Genomic DNA, 23,971 nt, shown 5'->3' on the forward strand with positions numbered 1-23,971 from the left:
TTTGTGTGTAATGGGGGGCAGATATGTGCAACTGCGATATCACCTACTATTGGGGTCCTGATATAGGTGGCTACAGACCAGGGACCAGACGAACTCCGTTATGAGGACCAGAGGGTAAAGGCAGAGGAATAGTCAGGAAATGCAAACATTTTGTTAAATGATATGTAGATCAATTAATAAAATCACAAGTCAAATAAATATAAATGTAAATGTAATGTTCTTTTAATTCTTGCATAGTATGCACAGAATTTAGCTTAATATCTGTTCTGGAGCATTCACATACATTAACATGTAAACTGTACATCATATTACATTTTATTGTGAAACATAAAATTCTGTCATCAGCGTTGACATAGTATTGCATAAAACAATAGAACACTTCAAAAATAATATGAAACCATAATTGTGTATTGACCGTATCCAAAATTATGGTGCAGTTACAACACAACATCACAATAGAATACAGAAATATTTGTCCTTTTCTCTAATTGTATCATACTTTTAATATTTGATTTTATATATATATATATATATATATATATATATATATACTGTATATATTAGATATTGTCATTATATATATATATATATATATATATATATTAGTGAATACTGTTGTAAAGAAATACATTCACATTTAGACATGTTTGTACATATAAACATTGTAATGCAATAGCGCATTTGTATTATGCATTTTACATTCTTTATTTCTTCCATTAACATGTATTCTTCTGTGAAGTTTCTTTTCTTTTTTTTTTTTTTTTTGTTAGTGTTCAGTCTTTTTAGAATTTACGGCCCTCTTTTTCTTTTCTGTAAAATAAAAAACAGAACAATGCATTTAGTATTAGAACTTAAAAGTATAAAACTGTAAATAATGTTTTTACAAAAAAATTATAGAAAGCAAAAAAATTATAGAAAGCAAAAAAATTATATAAAGCAAACATAATGCCACAGCTACATTTGTCCCAAATCCTTGTCCTGTGCATATGCAAACAGGAGGAACAGTCATAATGTACATACTGACTTTTAGACTTAGTTCTCACGGGGGGCGTAATAGCGGGTTTTTGGCACTGAGAATGACTGTCACGGCTTCCCCCTCCGGAGTAGGATCAAATGAATGGGCCGACTCCGGAGGTTGCTGCCGCCTGAAGAAAGGGCAGCCCGTGTGAACGATCCCTTAATGCTACACGTAGCAGCAGTATCTTATTAACCCCATAATGCTCCATGACAAATATACTTCTCACAAATGAGAGGCAGTTAAAGAGGCCCTTCTGACAGTGGGGAGACATTGGTGCCGAAATTAACGCCACTGATATCTTTAGCCCTGGGGCACATACCAGTAAAGCCGACAGTGCGCTGAATTTAGCACACTGTTGGTTTTCTAGTGGTATGTAAAACCACATATTCATGAGGACATGAAATGTCCAGTTTAATGCTCAGCAATGGTTGTTAGTCATGATGATCGCACAGGCATAGCCTATGAACATGTCTGATCAGCAGCAGGACCTGGCTTCCTGCTGCAACTGCCTGGGATGAATAACAGTTATCCAGAACAGTTTAACCCTTTACATGCTGTTGCCAATAGCGACTTTGTCATGTAAAATGGTTATACAGAGTGAAGGAGTGCATTCACAAGGAGCCCCTTATCCCCCACAACATGATTGCAGTGGTCCAGGGGGTTGCCATGGCTCTGCCATGTACAGAAGCTTATTAGGCCCAGATAAAGGACAGGTCTAGTAGATTGGATGTCAATGTACAATTACCAGCAATTCAGAAGTATTGCAGAGTATTATACAAGTGATGAAGCTATCATATGTTCCCCATCACAGACTCTGAAGTTGGTAGAGTCCTTGATACACTTCTATTGTGTATGGCCAGTTTTAATTCTCATGGCCCTTAATAGGGTAAATACTTCTTATTAATTAATTTTTTTGGACAAAGGACAGATTGAAGACTGGTGTTATGAAACTACTATGAGCAAATGGCAATACACCTGTATTGTAGTGAATCTCAAGCTAGGTTCACACTAGAGCTCAGTCTATGTTGGGGGTTTCCATCACCCATTCTGCTTGAAAAACTCACAGAGAAAGGTTCTGCAAGCAGGACTTTTCTCTCTGCATTTTTCAGGTGAAAACTCAGTGGACCCCATTATAGTGGGTAACCCCCAAGTGGACAGGAGGAATGGAATGCTGAACGCTAGTGTGAACCTAGTATTCATCTACTGTTAAATGTAAGTAGCACAAACTGACATCGTTTCAGACCAAAAATGGAGTGATAATCATAAATTATGATTCATAATCCATACAAATTTCTTAATATCTTAAGACAATATTGTACTCACTTCCCCTTGGAGTGTCTGACACAAAGTGCTATGGAGCATGCAAGGAATATAACAATGCCAAGGCAAAGGAAAAGGATCTGAATAATCCCTATTGCATTCATTGGAGTAGTTACACTGGATTTAAATAAATTTGCTGAATCGTCACTGATCAGGGCAGTCTGAAAAGATAAAAAAAAACAATGCAAAGATTCAGGTATATTTATGTATTAAAATTCAGGCAGCTTTAACAAACTAAAAAAATGGACAATGACATCCCAAAGTAAAAAAAAAATTACAATTTAAAAGGAGCTGGAAAATAATCTTACTTATACTGGTTTTTATTATAAAGATTTATTTTTTTTTAGAAAATTGTGAGTTTTTTTATTTATTATGTCACTATGTACACAAATATAATCTTGAAATATTGCAGGTTTCACACTGGTCACTAGTCACAATAACTTGACATTTCTAGTTGTTCCTTATTTATCTCCTTTGTTGTACACACAGGCACATGATGAAGAGAATCATCTCATTATTATTACGGGCATGAGTGGGTTAATGACAGCTCTCTCAGGTCCAGATAAGGTAGGGTAGCAACACTATACACACAGATAAGGCTCTGTACACACTCCCCTGTTGTCTTCTATTTATTTCAGCTACAAGAAAGTGTTAGTGTCCAATATGGAACACCCCCCCCCCCCCCGAAGGTTTTATAAATAGAAAAAAATAAAAATAGATAGCTACAACATTTAAAAACCACACTTGGGGAATTTATTAAGATGGGCATTTCCTTTTGCAGTAAGTTCTGCACCTACTTTTTAACAAGCTCAAGTGTCTTAATAAATGAGGCGCATTGCTGGCCCTCCATGGACAGGAAACTCAAGTTTGGACCTGTTTTTGTAAATTATAATGAATCTGCTGGCCGTTCAGAAGCCGCATCCTCTCACTTAGCCTCATCATCCTAAGCATTGCCACTTTTCAGAAAAACATCTTGGCACAAAGACAATGATAAATTTACAATATGCTTCAATCAAATTGATAAGACTACAAACATAACACATTCCATTTACAATTAAGAAAAGTAAAAGCAGAGAACATTTCCCCTTCCAATAAAAAATAATGTAAGCATTAACACAGTGTGTTATGGGAGAAAGTGATGGTATGTTCCAAAAGCATGCCATCACTATCAGATTGTTGGGGATCTGATTGCCAGAAAGTCAACCATTCCTTGATTGATTTAACCTACACAGTAGGAATCTCAGTATCTCCTTTGCTAGAAACTAAAAATCAACCCCATTTAATGGAAGAGCACTGTTCTCTACACAACAGGGGGCCAGAAGGGCTGCTGTGCTGAAGAAATGCCAAAGTGGCCCCTATGCTAGAAGTCAGACTCCCACAAATAATAACTGTATGCATATTCTTTGGAAACATTGTGCAATAAAATTCTATCCTCTTCCTTCTACAACCAATATGGACAACAATACTGCCCCACAGGGCTTGTCACTAAAAAGCAGTAAAGGAAATGATTTCCCACTATATTGCTGCACAACTAGGCAATGGGTACAGTGTACAACCCGTATGAGAGCTATAGTTTGCAACCCTATTAATTTTCTATACCAATTTTTCAAGAAACATACAGTATATAACTACAAGACAATGGTTGAATTGAATTTTTACTATTTTTTTTGTTTTTAGTTCATGGTTAAATATTGTTTATTTTACATGACCGCAGTATGCATGTTTTTTTCCTAGTAAAAAGTCATCATATGCTCACCTCATTTAACCAGACCACAGGAAACAAAAATTCTGACTGAAGTTTTGACAGAATGCTGAAATGTAAGATGTGAAAAACGTAATAAATAATGGAAATGATTCCATCTGACATTAAATGTACGGTATATATAATATTATGTCTTACCTAAAATAATAAAACATTCAATAAAGTATATGAAAACCATTAAAGACCAGGACCCCATGTAGCATGATTTGGCTGCGCAAAATGGATGGGATTCTGGCTAATCCACACAATGCAGAAAAAAAATCTGCAGCGGAATGCTGCAATTTAAAAAATTCTGGCATTTTTGTAAATCACAGCACATCAATTATACCTACGCAATCACTGGCGTTTTCCTTATAGGTATAATACAAGCAAAAAACTCTACAGAATTTCAGTGAAAAGCGATGCAGGCAGGGGTATAAATTGAGGGGGTACAGAAGGTGCAGTCGCAACGGGGCCCAGGAGCCTTAGGGGGGTCATAAGTACTGGCATCAGTATTGAGATTACAGCTTCCATCTGACCCATAAACTAATGAGACCCACAGATTACCCTAACCATTCTAATGCTGATTAAACTCCTTAGCATCCGTAACCATCAGTATTAAGAATATAGGGATGAGGTAGGGGCCCCGGGACAAAAGATTGCACCGGGGCCCACAAGACTTCAGTTATACCACTGGATGCAGGAAAAACCATGATGCATTTTTTCCTGCAGTGGTTTTTGGTTCTGGCCTCCTGATAATTCAGATGCCCTTCCGTGCGCCAGAATAGAAAACTACGCCAATCATGAACTTCAACAAATTTACTATAAATTTTTCCAGAAAATTGGTGTGAGTAAGGTGCTACCACTCCAGAATAACTATATCAATTCTAAAAGCACTGATGCTCCAGACCACCTTTGTCTTCACCCATTTTTGTGAAAAGTGGAAGGTGGGAAACAGAAAGAAATTGTGCTAATTATGCACCTCAACTTCTATACAAGGAAACAGATGTAAAGGGAATAGTAAATTTTCCCCACTGTTTGTTGTACCACACTAAAGCTCTGTCTCAGTTATTAAAAAAAAAATTGTATTTTACTGTGGACTTTCTGATATCTGAAGGTAATGGTCATGAAACTGTTAAATTACTTGTACAGTTTGTAAATTAAAAATATATGAAATAAAAGTTGCAGAAAAAAATAAATTCTGCTGCAGAAAAGCAGATTGTAGTACTCACTCTATTTTATCAGTGGGGCTAAAGTAAACATTGACCTGCAACCTCTTCGCAAAATGCATAGTAAAGCCTGTAATCTGAAATAAAGGAAGACAGTGTTTCCACTTAGTAATAGGCAAATACATTCAAGTAGTTATAGCTATATATTGTAAATCTGGGTGCATAGCATATATTTATACTTGTCCCATCAATATAACCCCTGTCTGTATGTCCTAGATGGGGTTCCTTTACATGAGCCAGAGCACAGAGCCGCTGATGAGCAGCAGTTCCCATAGTAGTGGACTGATTTTTCTGACTGGCTGCCATGTAATACTACATTTCCCCTCTAGTAACCTTAAAGTTATCTGGTTTGTAACATTGAAATAGGCCATCAATATTGGACCTATGGGGGTCTGATAGTCGGGAACACCGGCAGATCACCAATATCGAGAGAGCGCAGCCCACTTGCCATACAAACTATAGCAGTGAGTGTAGGAACTGCCCGATAAATTTCAATGGGACAGCACTGCAATAGCCACACATACTGCTAAAGGTAAGCCTTCAATGTTAGAAATCAGATAACACCATTAATTCAACATTACTAGCTTCTAATATTATACATTAGAGAATAATTATGTTCAACATGAGAATGTGCCATGTAATTGAACCACATAATATTTAGCAATTCAACTTACTGGTTCCACATCTACAAAAGTCTGATGTTCTTCTACATTAGGGCTCAGACCATCGAGGGATTCCATAAGGAATTCACTTGCATGTAGGAAATGAGGTAATGTAAGGAATATGGGCTTTCCTGTAATAAAGTAAAAGATGTAGGTGATTGCATATGAAACTTTCCTCTCATCATTCACAGACATCAGTGTATATGTCCATATGATGATACCATGTTACAGCAGTGGGCAGTCACCACAAGCCATTGTAATGTGTTTTCTGGTACGAATGTATACAGATAGCAACGTATGGCTGAGCTGATCACCATTGGAGAGGGATGGGAAAGCCACAGAGAATCTAGTAAAATTTAGTATTTTTAAAAAGAAAAACTTACATTTTTAAAGGCATTTAGTGGGTCCCTGATATTAATGATGTATCCTTGGGTTAAGTGAGTAACCTTGAAATGCATTAGTGTGTTTTGTTTTTAAGATGAAGAAATAAAGTCAAGATTTTAACTTTCACCTATTCCATAATACTCAAGGCCAATATGAAAAAAAAAGTCCACAGCCCACAAAATGTATAAGTGAATCAGTGGGCTTCTCAGTGCAAAGGATAAAACCTCCTGATTTAGGCAGAGCACAATAGCATTGAGACAGCTCCAATTTCAATAAATGTTAGCTTTTAATCATAGGTTAGCATGTCCATAAAAATATCAGACACCAGAAAACAAGAAAAAATTTTCACAAAAACATATTCACAAAATGGGGCCACACGGTGGCTCGGTGGTTAGCACTGCAGCCTTGTAGCGCTGGAGTCCTGGTGTTCAAATCCCGCCAAGGGCAAAAAAAACCATCTGCAAGGAGTTTGTATGTTCTCCCCGTATTTGCATGGATTTCCATCCCATATTCCAAAAAAAGACATACTGATAGGGAAAAATGTACATTGTGAGCTCTATGTGGGGTGCACAATCTACATTTAAAAAAACAAAACATACAACTCACGAGACAGACAAGATAGGTAATCAATATCAAACTGGTAGGGGTCTGACACTCAACATCCAATTCCCTAGCAAACCAGTGTTTTAAAAGAAAACGGAGCTTGGACAAGTGCTGTCACCTCTCCAGGGCTAACCAAACAAAGTCCCAAGCAATATATAGCAGCTGCGCTTGGTATTGAATTAAAGTTCAGTCTTATTCACTTGAATGCCATGTGATAAATATAATGTGGTGTCACCGGTCTGTAAAAATGAAGCAGCATTGCTGCATGGCCACTTCCAACAGCAAGGGGTGCCGAGTGTTGAACCCTCACTAATCTAATATTGATGACCTATATTAAAGAATAGGTCATTGGTAGATTAGTGCCAAATAAACTTTAAGAAATTAAATCATAAATTAATTATTAAATAATTAATTGAATAATCCTCTTTAGAGTACAAATGATGACAACTTTAGACATAATGGCCATTATGCACTATTAGAGATTTGTCATCCTGTAACTAGTCTATACCTACATTCACACAACTGATAGATATAACGGCAGTGAAAAACGTGGACATTTTTCATGGGTGTGTTGCATCTGAGGGGTGCTCATTTTAAGGGATCCCTCATATAGATTTGAGTCTAATGAAGGATCTGTAAAAATTGATAAAAATAGGACATGTGGTTAACATGGACCTATAAAAAAATGGTCACGTGAATGGATTCACTGAATTCCATTGATTTTAATGCAGTTGTGGGTCATGCTGTTAGAAAAATGCAACATTCACACAACTGTGAATGACATTAGTGTGAATGGAGGTTTACAGAGAGAATACAGACTGTCCTAAATCGTGGCCTTTATTTTGCTGATCATACAAGTTGAGCACAACAAATATGAAATTTACTTAAAGAGGACCTTTCATGGATTTGGGCACATGCGGTGTTATATACTGCTGGAAAGCAGACAGCGTGCTGGTCCTCTTTAATATTTTGTAAGTTGTTTTGACAGTTCACCGTACATCTTAGCACCATACTTACCACCTTGGCAGGCTCGAAGATCCAGTATACCAGCAGCAGTACAGTTTCTGGAAATAACCTCATCTGTGCAATAACAAAAGTTGTCTGGATTTTCATGTGGAGAGGCGAGAGCAAATTTTGGCAGAACAAATCGATACAGCTTAATTCCTTTCAATTTATATTCTTTTTCATATTCCCCATATATAGATCTGTTAAACATACAAAACATTAATATTCAGAAATATATAAATATAACATAGTTAATCTGCAAATCCAGTACTATTTCCATGATTATATTACATACTCTATAAGCCTGAAATATACCTATAGCTAAAACATGCTCTTAAAATCCTACAAGTTAATGCACATGACAATACACAGTAATTTAGTATAGTCCAGTATAAGAAAGTTATTCAGAAATGACACCAGTTCACCATTGCAAGAGAGTTTAACACAATGTAAAATTACTACATTATAATACAAAGTAATACCACAGTTCCAAAGCAACAGACATAACTGGGAAAATACATGGCTTGCTATGATGCTAAAAATATTAAAATTCAGCAGATTTATTACCTGCAGATCTCTGATGAAAAGAAATATAGAGGAACTTTTTTGTCCACAAATGGAGGAAATGAGGCTGCATCTGTGGCAAAAATACATATACAAATTATTACTTCTTTAAATACATAGAAAATTGATTTGATAGCATTGATTGGAATTCTACGAAAATTCTTCCTTCCATATGTCAATATAGTGTTACATACAATTAAGTAACCTAGTGTATTTTTTTCCATTTTTTTAGTTACCATTCAATTAAAATGTGTCAACAAGGAAGGAAAAGCCAGCTGCATTCAAAAACGATGATTGAAGAATCCACAGTGATTTTCATAAAATCTAACTTTTATTTGTATAAAAAATAAAAAAAGTTACATGGTAACTGTAAAGTTTAGCTGGTCGTACAGGGCGACGCGTTCCGGGGCTGTAATCCCCTTCTTCTCGGCTCAACGATACAATGTAACTGCAGACTATATAAACACAAAACCACCTGCTAAAACTCCTCCCCTCAATTACAATTTAACTCTTCATGTATTGAAACAAACAAATTAAATTAGTACATACAGGTATTATTATAATTTAGTATACACTAGCATAACACTGAGAGTTTGTATTGTATATAAGGGGAAATCTACATATCCATAATTAATATACTTTGAAAAATATCACTGTGCTGCATAATTAGAAACTCACATTCAAATCGCATAATGTGTATATGATGTTATAGTACCACTGTTAAGTTTCAACATGTAAATTCACTACGTCTGAATAAAACGATACACTACCGAAGAAAACATCCTATATCTGATTTATTAACCATATATACAACGTATTATCTTATGTAAAGACCAATATCAAAAAAGAGAAGAACAACATAGTGATAGCGCAATCTCAAAACACCGCCTTATACCTAGAACAAATGATGTTTATATTTAACAACATCTGAGAGTTTCTCACTAGCATAATCTCTTTTAAGTATATTACACTAATACCCTTTCCGATCACCTGGCCGGCGGTGACATTTTTCAAAGTATATTAATTATGGATATGTAGATTTCCCCTTATATACAATACAAACTCTCAGTGTTATGCTAGTGTATACTAAATTATAATAATACCTGTATGTACTAATTTAATTTGTTTGTTTCAATACATGAAGAGTTAAATTGTAATTGAGGGGAGGAGTTTTAGCAGGTGGTTTTGTGTTTATATAGTCTGCAGTTACATTGTATAGTTGAGCCGAGAAGAAGGGGATTACAGCCCCGAAACGCGTCGCCCTGTACGACCAGCTAAACTTTACAGTTACCATGTAACTTTTTTTATTTTTTCTACAAATAAAAGTTAGATTTTATGAAAATCACTGTGGATTCTTCAATCATCGTTTTTGAATGCAGCTGGCTTTTCCTTCCTTGTTGCCTCGTGTCATCGGGTAGAGGTTCACCCGCAAGCCGTGTCTCTTCAGAAAACGCTTTGGATTACAATTTATATGGTGAGCTGAACTATATATATTTTTTCTTGGACAATTAAAATGTGGATTATTTAACATATAACTGCTTAAAAATGGAATTGTAATTGTTATGAAATTTTCAATTATTATTATTATTATTATTATTATTAATGATAATAATTTCAATGGTTTGATCTCAATGGTTTGATCCTCAACAAAATGTTACATGCCCAAATAAAACAATAAATTCTATCAAAATGTACATCTCTGGATTTTACCAGTAGCTATACTAAGTCATATGTAAGTTGAAAGAGTATAGTGGTCAGCTGAATGCACATTTGGCCAATAGCTATCTAGCCCACTTCTCCCATGCACATGAAAGTTCAACTTGTTCAAGTGGTCCATGTGTACTGAACTGGAAGAGAGGACTCTTCTGGAAGTGGCTTGTTTTCTTGAGAGAAAAAAGATTGAGTAGGTAAAATGCAATTACCCGATCCTTGTGTCAGAGGAGAGTTGGGGGGTCCTCATATATATTAGACTAATGTGTATGGCCATCTTGACTTTAAGCACTCATCCTCTAAACTTACAAAAGACTAACCACTATCTTCTATATCTTCTATAGCTGTCAACTATTTTGTCTCTCCAACATGAATTAATGTCTGAGACCACCATGCTTCTTTCTCTAGGCATCTAAAGGCTGGTCACAGAAATAGGAAGTGATCACTGGCAGATGCAGCGAGGAGGACATCATTTGGAGCATAAGTGGCCATCACACAGGAAATTGACTGTAATCATGTTACATGACCTATTGTATCTATTACATAAGTCTTATATTTTTACTGAATATAGGTGTGAGAATTTTGCTTTAAATGCTACACATACCTGTACCATTTATCATATCACAATAGTCATTTTTCCAGTAAGAGAGAGTGCTGAAAAAAAAAGTTCAACGTTTGCTTAGTAGGATAGCTGTATGTCTTTATACAAGTGAAACACTTTAATACAGACAGATATATTGAAGAAAAACTATGGAACTAGAGACCATATATTTATACAATAATAATACAGTATACATCAGGAAATGGTCATTCTGTTCATTTTATTATATGCTACTAGTTACCAATAACAGGCCTTTGATAGTACTATGAAAAGTTAAGAAGTGGACATCTAGTGGTACTTGGCTGGTCAGTGGCTAACAAACTGGGGCCACCTCAGGAGATAGTGGTCTTGCGGACTCCCTGCAACAAAGATGAGATCTGTACGTTAAAGGACTAAGACCAGGTCTTAAATCTACTAAGATTAGACTTGGCCCCAAGGTATGTTGGCTCCCTTAAAAAAGGATCCAAGTAGTCCCGGCCGGAACTGACAGATTTATGAGGAGGCTGTGGCCTCTTCAGAAATCAATTGGATATCCCTGCACCAGAATGGAAATCTATGCCAGATTTAATGAATCTGTTGGGCCAAGGCATCAGCACACTAGCCCATAATGCTCGTTGCCCTGGCCTGCTTGATCCCTGTCCTGCTCTTTCCACATTCGCAATGTGATGAGTGAGGCATAGATTGACCTTGTGGCACATACTTTCTGCAAGAAAGAGCCTAGCTACAATATCATCCCTCTACATCAGTTTTTTTTTTTCATGAAATTCTCCCATTCTGTACTAAATTAGTCTCTGTCAGCCCTATTTGGCATCTGAGTTCTGTAACTGATAAGTTTGCTGCTCAGTTATTTTATAAGATAAGATAATCCTTTAATAGTCCCACAATGGGGAAATTTCAGTGATACAGTTTCATAGATGGTACAGTATATATAACAAGAGAGAAACACATACAAGCTCATGGTAGAGTCTTTGACTTCCTTGCTTTATGCTTGTCCTGTTGTGTTTGTTTTTCTCTCTGTTTCTCTCTCTGTTTTCTGAAATATCACTGTTTTCCATTTGGCCATGTGTCTCCTGCTACCTATGGCTGGGGGACTTCTGCTTCCTATGTTTGTTTTGTCCTTATCTCTGTCTGATTTTAGTCTGTTCATCTGTTACCTGTCAGTTATAGTCTCCGTTAACATTATGTGTGTTTGTTCTTTTTCTGATATGTTTGGTGAGCTGCTACCACATTGAAACCACCTTAGGAAGTATTGGCATGGCGAACTTCCAGAAAAGCAAAGATCAGAAGACTGAGGAGTCTCCTAGTTTAATGGTGGCCACAAGTCATCAGCCTCCCGTGACACATAAAGTAGATAGTCTAGCATTGTGCCAGATTTTTCACCTAGAATAATTTCACCAATAGTACAATTCTGGTATAAATTTGTTTAAAACTGTCTAAAACTGCCCAGTCTAAGTCTGTACTGTCTACAACCTAAACAGTATTAGTAAATCTACTCCGTATACATATACGTATATAACTGGCCATTATAGTTTAATACTGGTATTATTTAATTCTATATTAAAAGGTAAACAAAGAAAGTAAAAAAAATCAATTAAAAATACCTTTCTCCTTTGTATTTGGTAATTAAGGCAACTTTACTGATGTCTTCTTTTCCATTATATACAACATAAGGACCATCTTCAGTTCCATTGTACTGGGTATATGAAGATAGATTTAAATTTGGTTAGTGATGTAAATCACATTTATAGTTACCACCACATATATAAATACTTGATGACCTGGTAGCTAAAAGAAATGGATCAATTTATAATGATCTTAGAAGGTGGCAAATATTATTTTGTTACAAACTTTAGTTAAAGGGATTTTCTAGTTTAAGTATATAAAGGTTATTCCTGTGTTATGAAAAGTTATAAAAATTACCAACATTTTATCTGTATCAGTTCTTATAGGTTTTCTAGATCTTTCTGGAAAAGTCATTCAATAAGAATCTTTAATAAGAACCTGTTAGATCTATTAGACTCTAAGCCACCCACTGGTCATATGGACCGGTGGTTTAGTGCCCCAAATAACTTAGGGGGCAATCACACTTGCGCCCGTGTCCACCCGCTGGGTTTTCTTCCTTTTCCCCGGGGAAACTGCATAGGGGAAGACTTCCTGATGGTCAGTTTCAAAACCCATTCATTTGAATGGGTTTTAAGCGCAGACCGCCAGTGTCCGTATGCAGCCTCTCCATGAGGGAAATCGGGTTTTTTTTGTTATTGTTTTTTTTTTTTTTGCACAAACACAAAGTTCTGCATATCAGTGAAAAATATGAATGAATTTAAGTTATTTTTTAGCATAACCCACTGAGCCAATTTTACCACACAACGGACATCAATTTGTTTTACATCCGTTAAAAACTGAATTAATTGATTTCTATGGTCTCCATGTATCAGTGAAAATGTACAAAGATAGATAGTTTTTTCAGATGTTAAAAACCACAAGTCAGAAAATTAACATGTAAATAGATACATTGAAATCAATGTATTCTAAAAATAGTTGTGTCAGGGACGTTGCCATTGCAAAAACAGCAATGATATGACTATCTTTCACTGTCATGTGAATAAGACCTAAGGCTTATTGGTTTGCTTACACACTGTAGTCAATGCAGCTTTGCACATACCCTAACTTTGTTAGAAAGTGCTAACTTTACATTTTGTATTAGAGAGAGTTTTTGGTTACAGTTTACCACCTTGGCTTATATTATTAGCTGCTACATACCGGATAGAACACTCCCGTTGTTTTATCTTTCATAATAATATCTGGTAATTGTACCAAAAAGGGATCTCTGTAACCCCATAGGATCTCTTTGACACTTCTTGTTTGAAACAATGATGAATTTGATCGTTTAATCGCTGTATTCACTGTTCCTAGGAACAATTCTGGAACCAAACCAGGGGCAGCCTGAAATACATTCAATGTGTTAGTACATTTTTTCACTGTCAAAGCGAGTATTTTGATTGGTCACAGTTGTTAACTGTCTATTATTTTATGGTTGAGGGGATATCGTCACTCCATAGGGAGAGACCACCAATTAGGTGTGTGGAGTCTTATTAAGCCATGAGCGCTCCACTGTGCAAATTACATCATGGAAGATAGACTTGCACATTCCCAGTGAGTGCCCTCTATTGGTTTGCAACACTGAGGCTTCCTAATTACATCATGGAAGTCAGATTTGCATATTCTTCACAAATTATTTTATGGGCAGTCTATAAAACATCTCTGTCCAATGTGCCCCTTATGAAATGTGTATTTCCTTTTTTTTTTCTTGATAACCCCTTGTGTACACTCATTTAGATCTATACAGACGTTGAGCTGCTTGGAGGATGTAAAACTATATGTCTATATGAAGTGCTTTACTGTACTGTAACTAGTTACCCATCCAGCAGTGATAAAAATAAGAAGTGCCAGCATTCTACTGATAATGTATTATTATTATTATTTATTTATTTCTCATACTCACATAGAACCAGCATATTCCATTTCAATTTATAGATTATTTAGTTATTACTCACTATCCCCACTAGAGCTTGGGGGGGAGGTAATCCATGCAAACATCGGGGTCACATGCATGTTATGCCCTCATTCCCATGCTTGTGAAAATAGATTTTGCTGCACACACTTTTTTGTGATCAAAGGAATATAGAGATTTATTTTACAATATAGTTAACGCCTTTTGACACAATGCAAAATATTGGTATAGAAAGACAGGCTAGATCAATTGGATATGACGTTTCGGTCCTTAGACCTTCATCAGAAGCGATCTAGTGTGGTAGCAGGATCAGTATAAGTGTCAAGGCATATATAATCTTAGAGTGTGCGGTACCATTGACTTTTTTGCTACTCATTCCCATGCATAACGTGGTGCAGAATAAGAAATGTTCTGCAGAGTTAAATAGCAACAGAATGTTCATTATTTGCATGGATTCAGACAAAAGGGCCAAGGGTGGAAGGAGTTCTTCCCGATTCTGCTGACCCAGTAGTAAAAAATAATGGAAAATTGCAGAACAAGAACCTTGTTCTGACCCTGGTAGCATGGCCATTTTAACACATTGGTGGGCCCAAGGTTTTACAAGTGGGGCCCTCTATTACCAGCGCTTAGACATAGCTCCCAAATTTGCAATGGCATCATCAAGCCTGCTGCAGTAAGCCAGAGAGAGGACAGGTCAGAGAAGACATGTAGATAGCTTAGAATGAGGTTAGGTAATTATTGCATTTTTCTTTTATAACATGGCTTTTGTTGAGGTTCCAAGGGGGGCATTAAACGCGTGAAGGTCACTAAGGGAGCATTATACTATGTAGGGGTCACTAAGAGGGTATTATACTGTCTAAGAGCCACTAAAGGGGCATTATACTATGTGGGGGCCAGTAAAGGGGCATTAAACTGTGTGTGGGTCACTAAGGCAATTCCCTGGTCTCTGGGGGAGGGGACTGTGCTTCATCACTTTTGGGAGATTGAAAAATATCTATCAATTGAATCTCATTCATTTCAGTTGCTACAAAGCATATACATTCAGCTTTACTGATTATACAGGAAGGAAATCTATGTCTTCAATAAGGCAGGCCCCAGGGAAGGTTTTATGAATAAAAAATGAATACATTAATTATGATGAAGCTTCCTATGGCTCACAGCACATGTCTACAAGATACTCATAAGAACCTTGTTCTGAAAGCTGCCTGTAGTAATGGCCAGAGGCTGCTGAAATCTTTGTTGAGCAGGGAATTCGAGCTGTAACACTTATAGTAATATAATTATAGAATGATTACCGTATATACTCGAGTATAAGCCGACTTTTTCAGCACATTTTTCGTGCTGAAAAAGCTCTCCTTGGCTTATACACGAGTCAGGGTCCACGGAGCACAGAAATCTGGAAGGACCTGGAAGGGGGAGATCCTTTAGTTCTACTGCTTTGTGATTGGCTTGTCATGAGGTCACGTGACTGTGATGTCATCAAAGGTCCTGTAGCCACTGGTATGTAACATCTGCAGATAAGGTTGAGTCTAAATCCTAGTAGCTCCGCCCACACCAGAGTCCGATCACATGGTCATGACGTCATCAGAGGTCCTTTAGCACACTAGGATTTAGCATCTACCCTGCAGATGAGTGGCCAGGATTCATTGTGTCTTATGGAAGATGTCTGTTGTATGGAGGAGAGGAAGCTACAGTAAAGTGACACATAGGGACCTTCCTTTAGTTACTCTGCCTGTTAATATCGGGCATTTGGGGTTATTAATTTAGTTTCAGTAACTCCATGTGCCTCACATTAATAACAGTTAACCCCATCATGTCCCTCATATTAACCCCTGTGTGCCCCATATAAGGGTTACTAATATGTGAGACACATGAGGGTACTAATGAAGGACCTTAATTATGAAGATACCTAATTATTACCTCCATATGTCCCACATATCAGTAACTCTTATGGGAGGCACACAGGGGGTTAATGTGAGGGCCATGATTGGATTAACGGCTATTACTATGAGGCACATGGAGTTACTAAGCTATAATGCACATGACCAGGCTTTTTATCTGCAATGGTGGATCCCCCCCCCTCAGGCTTATACTCGAGTCAATAAGTTTTCCCAGTTTTTTGTGGTGAAATTAGGGGTCTCGGCTTATATTCGGGTCGGCTTATATTCGAGTATATATGGTAATATTAAACTATGCAGTAATGTCTATCATATATTTCCTGGATACACGTCCTGCCAGGGTTCTAAGATGAGTAAATCTGAGATTTTCTAACAATTGTATTTCCAGTATACAAGTAAGTGAAGCTTAAATATGAATTCATATCTAATTCTTTCTCATCTGTTATTATAGTAATTGATTTTTATAGTCTAGTATCTGTATTTTATTGGATTTATTTATCTATTTCTAGGCATTCTTGTAACCTTCAGTCTGCAATGTTGATCTTTGAATGCTAACTCGATTTTCTCATGAAGTATTACTTTTTTTTGCAGGACATGGTTATAAAAAAGCCTCTGAAGCAGTGAAGTGATGGTGAGTGCCAAGACTTCCCCAAAATCAGAGGGTAAGTTGTCTTTCATAGTCTTACTTACTGCAACGCCAAGATTCAGAACTGTATATTGATCATCATCAGGTCCAATAGACATATGTCTCTGAAAAACGGCCTCATTTGGCTGATAAAAAGTCACTGTGTTGTTATTGTTCTGTGTCACATTAGACTTTGGAACATGACGGACCCTTTCAAGAAAAAAAATGTCCAAGATATAGTAATTAGAAATAGCACAAAGAAATATCAGAAATTACCTGCTAGAATCAATAAAATGACAATTCTCAATTTGTGTGATAAACCATGGAAGTTATTGAGAACAATTGCCCTGTCTAGTTTGATGCTGATTTACACTGGCATAAAAATGCAAAAAAAAGTCCAGATAGTCGTGAATCAATACTTACTTCTTACTGACAACAGAATACTGGAGTGTAGGGCGTCATCTGCTCTCCACTCTGCTTACGTTTTTTTTGGAGGGAGGGATTTTTATATTAACAATGTATCCTTACTATACAATAGTCAACATCAGTTAGTCATGGACTCTCCACTTAAAGGGGCTTTATCATTAGGAAAAGTCATTTTTAGATAAGCACATCCTTGCATAGCCTTTAGAAAGGCTATTTGTTAATGAGCTTAGACCATGCATCGGAAGTGTCTGTGATCACAGTCTGTTCTATGTGTATAGCAGAGATGAGTCATCAGCACAGCAGCCCCTGCTATACATACACATAGAGCAGACAGACACTTCCAATGCATCGTCTAAGCTCATTAACATATGAATAAAAACGGACTTATTCAAAATCTGTTGAGGTAATTTACATATAAAATGTAGGTGTGAAATAGCCTTTCTAAAGGCTATGCAAGGATGAGTTTATCTAAAAATGACTTTTCCCAATTGCAGATACCACAGGACACGGGTAAACACTATTGCCTGTTTTCAGTATGCCAAACACAGTACCATTCATAGTGTAGCAGATGTACCTTGTACAGAACTTCAGAGTCATTCATTGAATGTGACCGAGGTGCAAAATGATCACATCTGATGGCTGTGACTTCAACAAGCAGTGCAGAAGAAAAAGGACTTTTGTATGCAAATTAGGTCGCAAATTCCCAGAAGGCAGATCCAAATCCAGCAAGTGCTCCAGCTCTTCTGAGTAAATCCTACCCAAGAATGCCCTTCACATGGTCTTGGTTAATGGCTTCATCATTCTGCAACATCATTGTGGATTTACTCATAAGAACTAATGTAATAACTGGAATTAAGACTGCCCTTGGAGCACTTGGTATCATATTTGCTTCTATGAATAAAGCTCTTTTTGTCTGCACTGCTAAGTTTTTCAGTGTCCACAAAAGTATGTTTACACATGTTTTTAATTCCTTTTCTCATACCTCCCAAACCACTATGTTCTGACTTCAACTCATCCTCCGGATGTAGATGAGTTGTATACAAGCTCTCTGCTTCACCATTTGTCCCTGTCTCTTGCTCCTGGTATCTCAGGGTATCTCCTGGTATCTCATGGGTAGTAGGCTGCTCACAGTAGCCTCCAAGAGCAGAGACAGAAGAGAACAGCATGGGAACTTTTTTTTTTTTTTTTTAACCCATTAGACTGTGAGCACCAAGAGGAAACTATATACTGTGGAGGCATGAGGAAGGTAATATATATATATATATATATATATATATATATATATACTGTGGATGGATCAGGAAGGAATACATATATACTGTTAGAGCACCAGTAAAGCGACGTTAAATTATACAGGCAACTGGAGAGAGACATTATACTGTGGGGGCAACAGGAGGGAACTATGCATGCTGTGGAGGCAACAGGAAGGGGCTATATATACTATAGGGGGCACCAGAAGAGGGATATTAACCTGTGGGAGGTAAATGGAGACGGCTATTATACTGTGAGGCAACTGGCGGGGGTCATTACTATGTGGGGACACAGTGTCCAGGCCACTATAGCGACGTTACACTGTCAAAGAGACATTGATGGGAATGATGGGAATGTGAAAAGCCAAAGTATCCCTCTTTCAGGTGATATTAGTTTAGTTGCCTTAAAATAACTTAAAGTATACTAAACTTTTGGACAACTTTTGATTTCTGGCAATATTTGTGTCATAAATAAATTTTGTAATACATTTTATTAACACATTTTGGAGCATTCCTGTTAAATCCTGAAATTTTCACTCTTTTCCTTGCTTCAGTATTGAAAGCTGTTTCTGCCTCTCACTGAATGTACAGGTGTACAGGTAGACAAAATGAGGGTGGGGGAGGGTCACTTCAAACAGTTATATCTTAGACATTATAAAATATACAAACTTGCTTTTGGAGTCATATGAAAGAAGAGATTATCTAAGATTGCAGTGCTATATACATTATTTCCAGATTGCGATTTTTATTATTTCCGAGACTAGGATATTTATATCTTATAAATTCTATAGCTGCATAGAAATATCCTAATCCCGACTGTTTTCAACCAGTAATATCTCTGGAAATTATTAAGATAGACAAACTAAAGAAAAAAAATTTTTTTTTGGTTGGTGCACCCCCAATAGTTCAAGGAGCAAACAAAATATATTAAAGTGCACTAAAACTCAACTTTCATTAATGTATTTTAAAAGTTCAGAACGGCATAATAAACTACCGTCCATATAAAGGGGATATTGAAACAACAGTAGAGTAGGGTAATATTCTAATGGCTGTATTAGATACTGTGTCAACCTACAGATGCAGCTCAGTCTTTTAGTCAATTCCCTTCAATACAATTCCCACCCTCCATGCATGAGACAGCAGGACTAGTACCAGAACCTAGGGGGCACTAAAATCTCCTCTATTGTCAATAAGAGATTAAGAACAATAAGCCCACCCTAATTCCAATGTTTGCTAGTACTTATGTTTGCTAGTATTTATCTAGCTAGGGAAGACCACAAGCATACATCTGGTAATTAGCAAGTTACACACAGCCAAAGTATCTATAGGGTTAAATTTCCCCCAATGCTTTAACCTACTCCACACACAAACACACGACTCAAATGGTATACATATAACTAATAATGCAGCCTACAGGCTGTAGGCAAATGGTATACATATAACTAATAATGCAGCCTGTAGGCTGCATTATTAGTTATATGTATACCATTTGAGTCGTGTGTTTGTGTGTGGAGTAGGTTAAAGCATTGGGGGAAATTTAACCCTATAGATACTTTGGCTGTGTGTAACTTGCTAATTACCAGATGTATGCTTGTGGTCTTCCCTAGCTAGATAAATACTAGCAAACATAAGTACTAGCAAACATTGGAATTAGGGTGGGCTTATTGTTCTTAATCTCTTATTGACAATAGAGGAGATTTTAGTGCCCCCTAGGTTCTGGTACTAGTCCTGCTGTCTCATGCATGGAGGGTGGGAATTGTATTGAAGGGAATTGACTAAAAGACTGAGCTGCATCTGTAGGTTGACACAGTATCTAATACAGCCATTAGAATATTACCCTACTCTACTGTTGTTTCAATATCCCCTTTATATGGACGGTAGTTTATTATGCCGTTCTAAACTTTTAAAATACATTAATAAAAGTTGAGTTTTAGTGCACTTTAATATAAATTATTAAGATAGCTCTAAGAAGAGAATCTCATATGATATCACGAGCAAGTTTGTATGTTTTATAATGACCTAGATATAACAGTAGGAGGTGGTCCCTCCTCCCTCATTTTCTCTACATGTTACACATCCCTATACTCCTGTACACAGTAACATTCAGTGAGAGTCAGAAACAGCTCTCACTACAGAAACAAGAAAAAGAGTGAAAAAATGTAGGATTTCAAAAAAAGCATCAAAAAGTTGTTAATAAAGCATGTTACAAAATTTATTAATGACACAAACACTGCCAGAAAAAGTTGTCCAAAACTTTAGTTATGCTTTAACTTGCATTAGTGCAACTATTGCAGGGTGGCAGGTGAATCTTTGGTCACATGCCTGAAGCCATGGCGAAAATTGCCCTGTAGTTGCAGCCTTAATTGTAAAGCTCAATGGCAGGTAGTGATGCTATCTGAATGCACTTGACCATGGTTAGTAAATTTGGTTATTTTATTACTCATTCTAGACATTTTCTAAATGTGGGGACAGTAACATCAGCAAACATGTGTAATGTTCCGTAAGTTATTCCAAGTTATTCTTGACATTGTTAATTCTAGAACTTATCAACTGTAAATCATATGTCCTACTGATTTGTAAGTGAACAGATGTAATTTCAAGGTGGAAACAAATGTTACATTCTATGAAGAGGCATAATAAAGTCAGAAATTGTATTTTTTTTTTTTAATCAAATGGTACTTCATTGCAGATTTCCTAAGAAGCATTTTCTCGGGCATTACTGAGAACAGCTTCTTCAAGAAAACAATATCAACAGTATTTTTAGTCTGTCTCATATGTGACTTCTCATTAGACAGCAGGAATGGACAATTCATATGTGTACTTACAAATATGTATATGGTCCTTTTTGCACTAATTTAGGCTTTCCCCCATTAATAACATCCTCTGGATTTAAAACATGAAACATCCAAAACTGCCTATAGACCGGACTTCCAGGCACAATCCAGTTGTCGTAGGCAATAGTTCCTTCTTCAATAACTGCTTCCTGTTTAAGACAAATATACACTATTCACCATGTTTTCAGTAGTTCTATAGAAGAGGCTCTTTTTTCCATAATGTGGTTATATCACAGTCTTTGCTATGGCAAACAGACCAAGGCTATATTTACATTTATGCCAGAAGCCCATTAGCTACTACTGTCACAGATTACATCAAAAAGTTGATCAAAATCCTGTACAAATGACTGTCTGATAAAATAATGGACACCATCAGGGGCATAAATTTATAGGGCGCAAAGGATGCAGTCACACTGGAGCCCAGGAGCCTTACGGGGCACATAATCAGTATTGAGATTTAAGATTCCATCTGGCCCATAAGCCAAGGAGACCCACAAATTATCCTAACCACACTAAGGTGGATTAAACTCCTTAAGCACCCATCACTTTCAAGAATTTGCTGTAGGGATGACGTAGGGAGTCCTGGATAGAAGATTGCATCCAGCCCCACAAGACTTTTAGTTGCGTCACTGGACACCATGACAGAAACTTGAAACTTGATGGATTACATTATAGTGAAGCACCATTTATATTAATTTTTCATGCATTTGGTACTTCTGTTTCACATCAGAGAAGTGAATATAGGCTAAATACCACAACACATAAATGAATGTCAATCTTATAAGTGGCAGAACACTTCATAATTTGTAACACAGTCAAAATAGTGCAATATATATTGCTTGGGAAAGTGGAATCTTGTGGTCTCTCATGAACATGCAGAGAATACTATGGACGATTATTGACCATGCAGTTATTTCTTGTGATAACTTTATCTTTAATTTTAACCCACTAACCCCTGCAATCTATTCCTAACCGCTAAACCTTGTAATTGTAACGAAGATAGAAATTAAGCCAACAGAATATCTATCAGGTAAGTAATGATGATTTTACAAAATTAAAAAAAAAAATATTATCCAGCCAGACAATCCCTTTAATGAAAAGTAACTCCGGTGAAGTAATACTCTGTAAAACTCCAGAAAATAATGTCATCACAGAAAAATCAAGTTTGGATTCAGAAAGAAATGATTCCGCGCATTGCTAAAGACAAGCATTATGGCTTCATGCTGCCAGTTTCGCTTGTAATAACATATGGAGTACTATACCTTGTCTATTTCACCTTTAATAATTATATCTCCAACAGGTATTAAGACTCCTCCAAGGATAGCCAGCAGAGCCCCGATGATAGATCCCACTATTAGCCAGCATTTTGTATTGCAGCACATAGCGTTTTGTTGTTAGGGGGAATCCAGACAGAATTGTGCGGAGATTTAAAAGTCATCAGTTCCTTATATCGTGTTTCTTTGTACTTTGGCTGATAATTATAGAATTACCATTAACCTCAGTGATAACGAAAAATCCTGCCCTCATGAGAGACCAAAGTTCAAGAAACTGCAAGTTTAAGATTAGATAATTTATTGTATTGTATTTTAAAGAAGCTGTAAGCAGCTGGGGGACTGATACGGAAAAGGTGGCGTTGTCCAGAGGAATCAATCACTTGTTAGCTTTCATTTTTACACTGGAGAATAACAAATGAGACTTTGCATTCACAGTCATTTCTCCTTAAAGTAGTTGTCCATGATAACCACTTTTTAAATATGTGGCTAGGAATAGTAAAAAAACAACAACAACATACTAACCTGTCCCCCTGGGCTCCTTGCAATGTACAGACAAAATATAGTTCATTTGTTATTTTTGTCTATTTTCATGGACTGTTCCTTTCACACAAATGTATGGATCCATGAAAAGGGGTGCTCCTCATGTGGAAGACGGCTGTGAAAATGGACGTTTTTTATGTTTGTTTTGCCTTGGTCATCTGAATACACACTAAGGCTATAGATCACAGGAACAAATGACTAACAAACTTTTTCTAATACCACCCAACTTAAATTCTACATTCAAACTATATGGTTTTGAAGTTCTTTGGACACTAAGGCTGCATTCACACTGAGTAACGCTGGCGTTTTTTGTGCTTATTTTTGCACATAGCGCCGCGTTAACGCCGCGTTTGCGCCGGTCAACGCCACCACAAAAATAAGGCTAATAACGCTATGTGCAAAAATAAGCACAAAAAACGCCAGTGTTACTCAGTGTGAATGCAGCCTAACACTGAAGAACTACATGTCCCAGCTTAACCTAGTAATAAATACTGAATCAAAGACACTTCAAATCCCAATATAATCTTGAAATATATAGTCATATCCTAAGTGGAGTTTTTGTACAATGTATACATAGTAAAAGATTTCTGTATCAGATCTGCATATGAATTAGCAGCAATGTAATTCTGCAGCTTTTCAACCTGAAATCTGTAGCAGTAAAGAATTTACTTTGGGAAATTTATAAAGACTGGTGATCTGTATTTTGTAATCTCTGCCATTAGGAGGGATATTCATATTCTTTGAGTCATATTGTATGTATAGGCTGAATTAAATAG

General features: G+C 36.7%; 1 protein-coding gene across 1 annotated transcript; it reads right to left on the reverse strand.

Annotated features, from left to right (window-relative positions):
• Positions 1-200: 200 nt before the first annotated feature.
• On the reverse strand, positions 201-22,791 carry CD36 (CD36 molecule (CD36 blood group)). The gene is made up of 13 exons (XM_075274122.1): positions 22,644-22,791; positions 21,373-21,530; positions 16,937-17,081; positions 13,598-13,780; positions 12,439-12,530; positions 10,841-10,890; positions 8,530-8,599; positions 7,975-8,162; positions 5,983-6,101; positions 5,312-5,385; positions 4,095-4,149; positions 2,342-2,499; positions 201-810 (listed from the first exon to the last, which is right to left on the reverse strand). The coding sequence occupies exons 1-13, from the start codon at positions 22,761-22,763 to the stop codon at positions 783-785; spliced, it is 1,440 nt and encodes a 479-aa protein (XP_075130223.1). The 5' UTR covers positions 22,764-22,791; the 3' UTR covers positions 201-782.
• Positions 22,792-23,971: the final 1,180 nt, after the last annotated feature.

Source organism: Leptodactylus fuscus, chromosome 5, assembly GCF_031893055.1.
Source record: "Leptodactylus fuscus isolate aLepFus1 chromosome 5, aLepFus1.hap2, whole genome shotgun sequence".
NCBI classification, from domain to species: Eukaryota; Metazoa; Chordata; class Amphibia; order Anura; family Leptodactylidae; genus Leptodactylus; species Leptodactylus fuscus.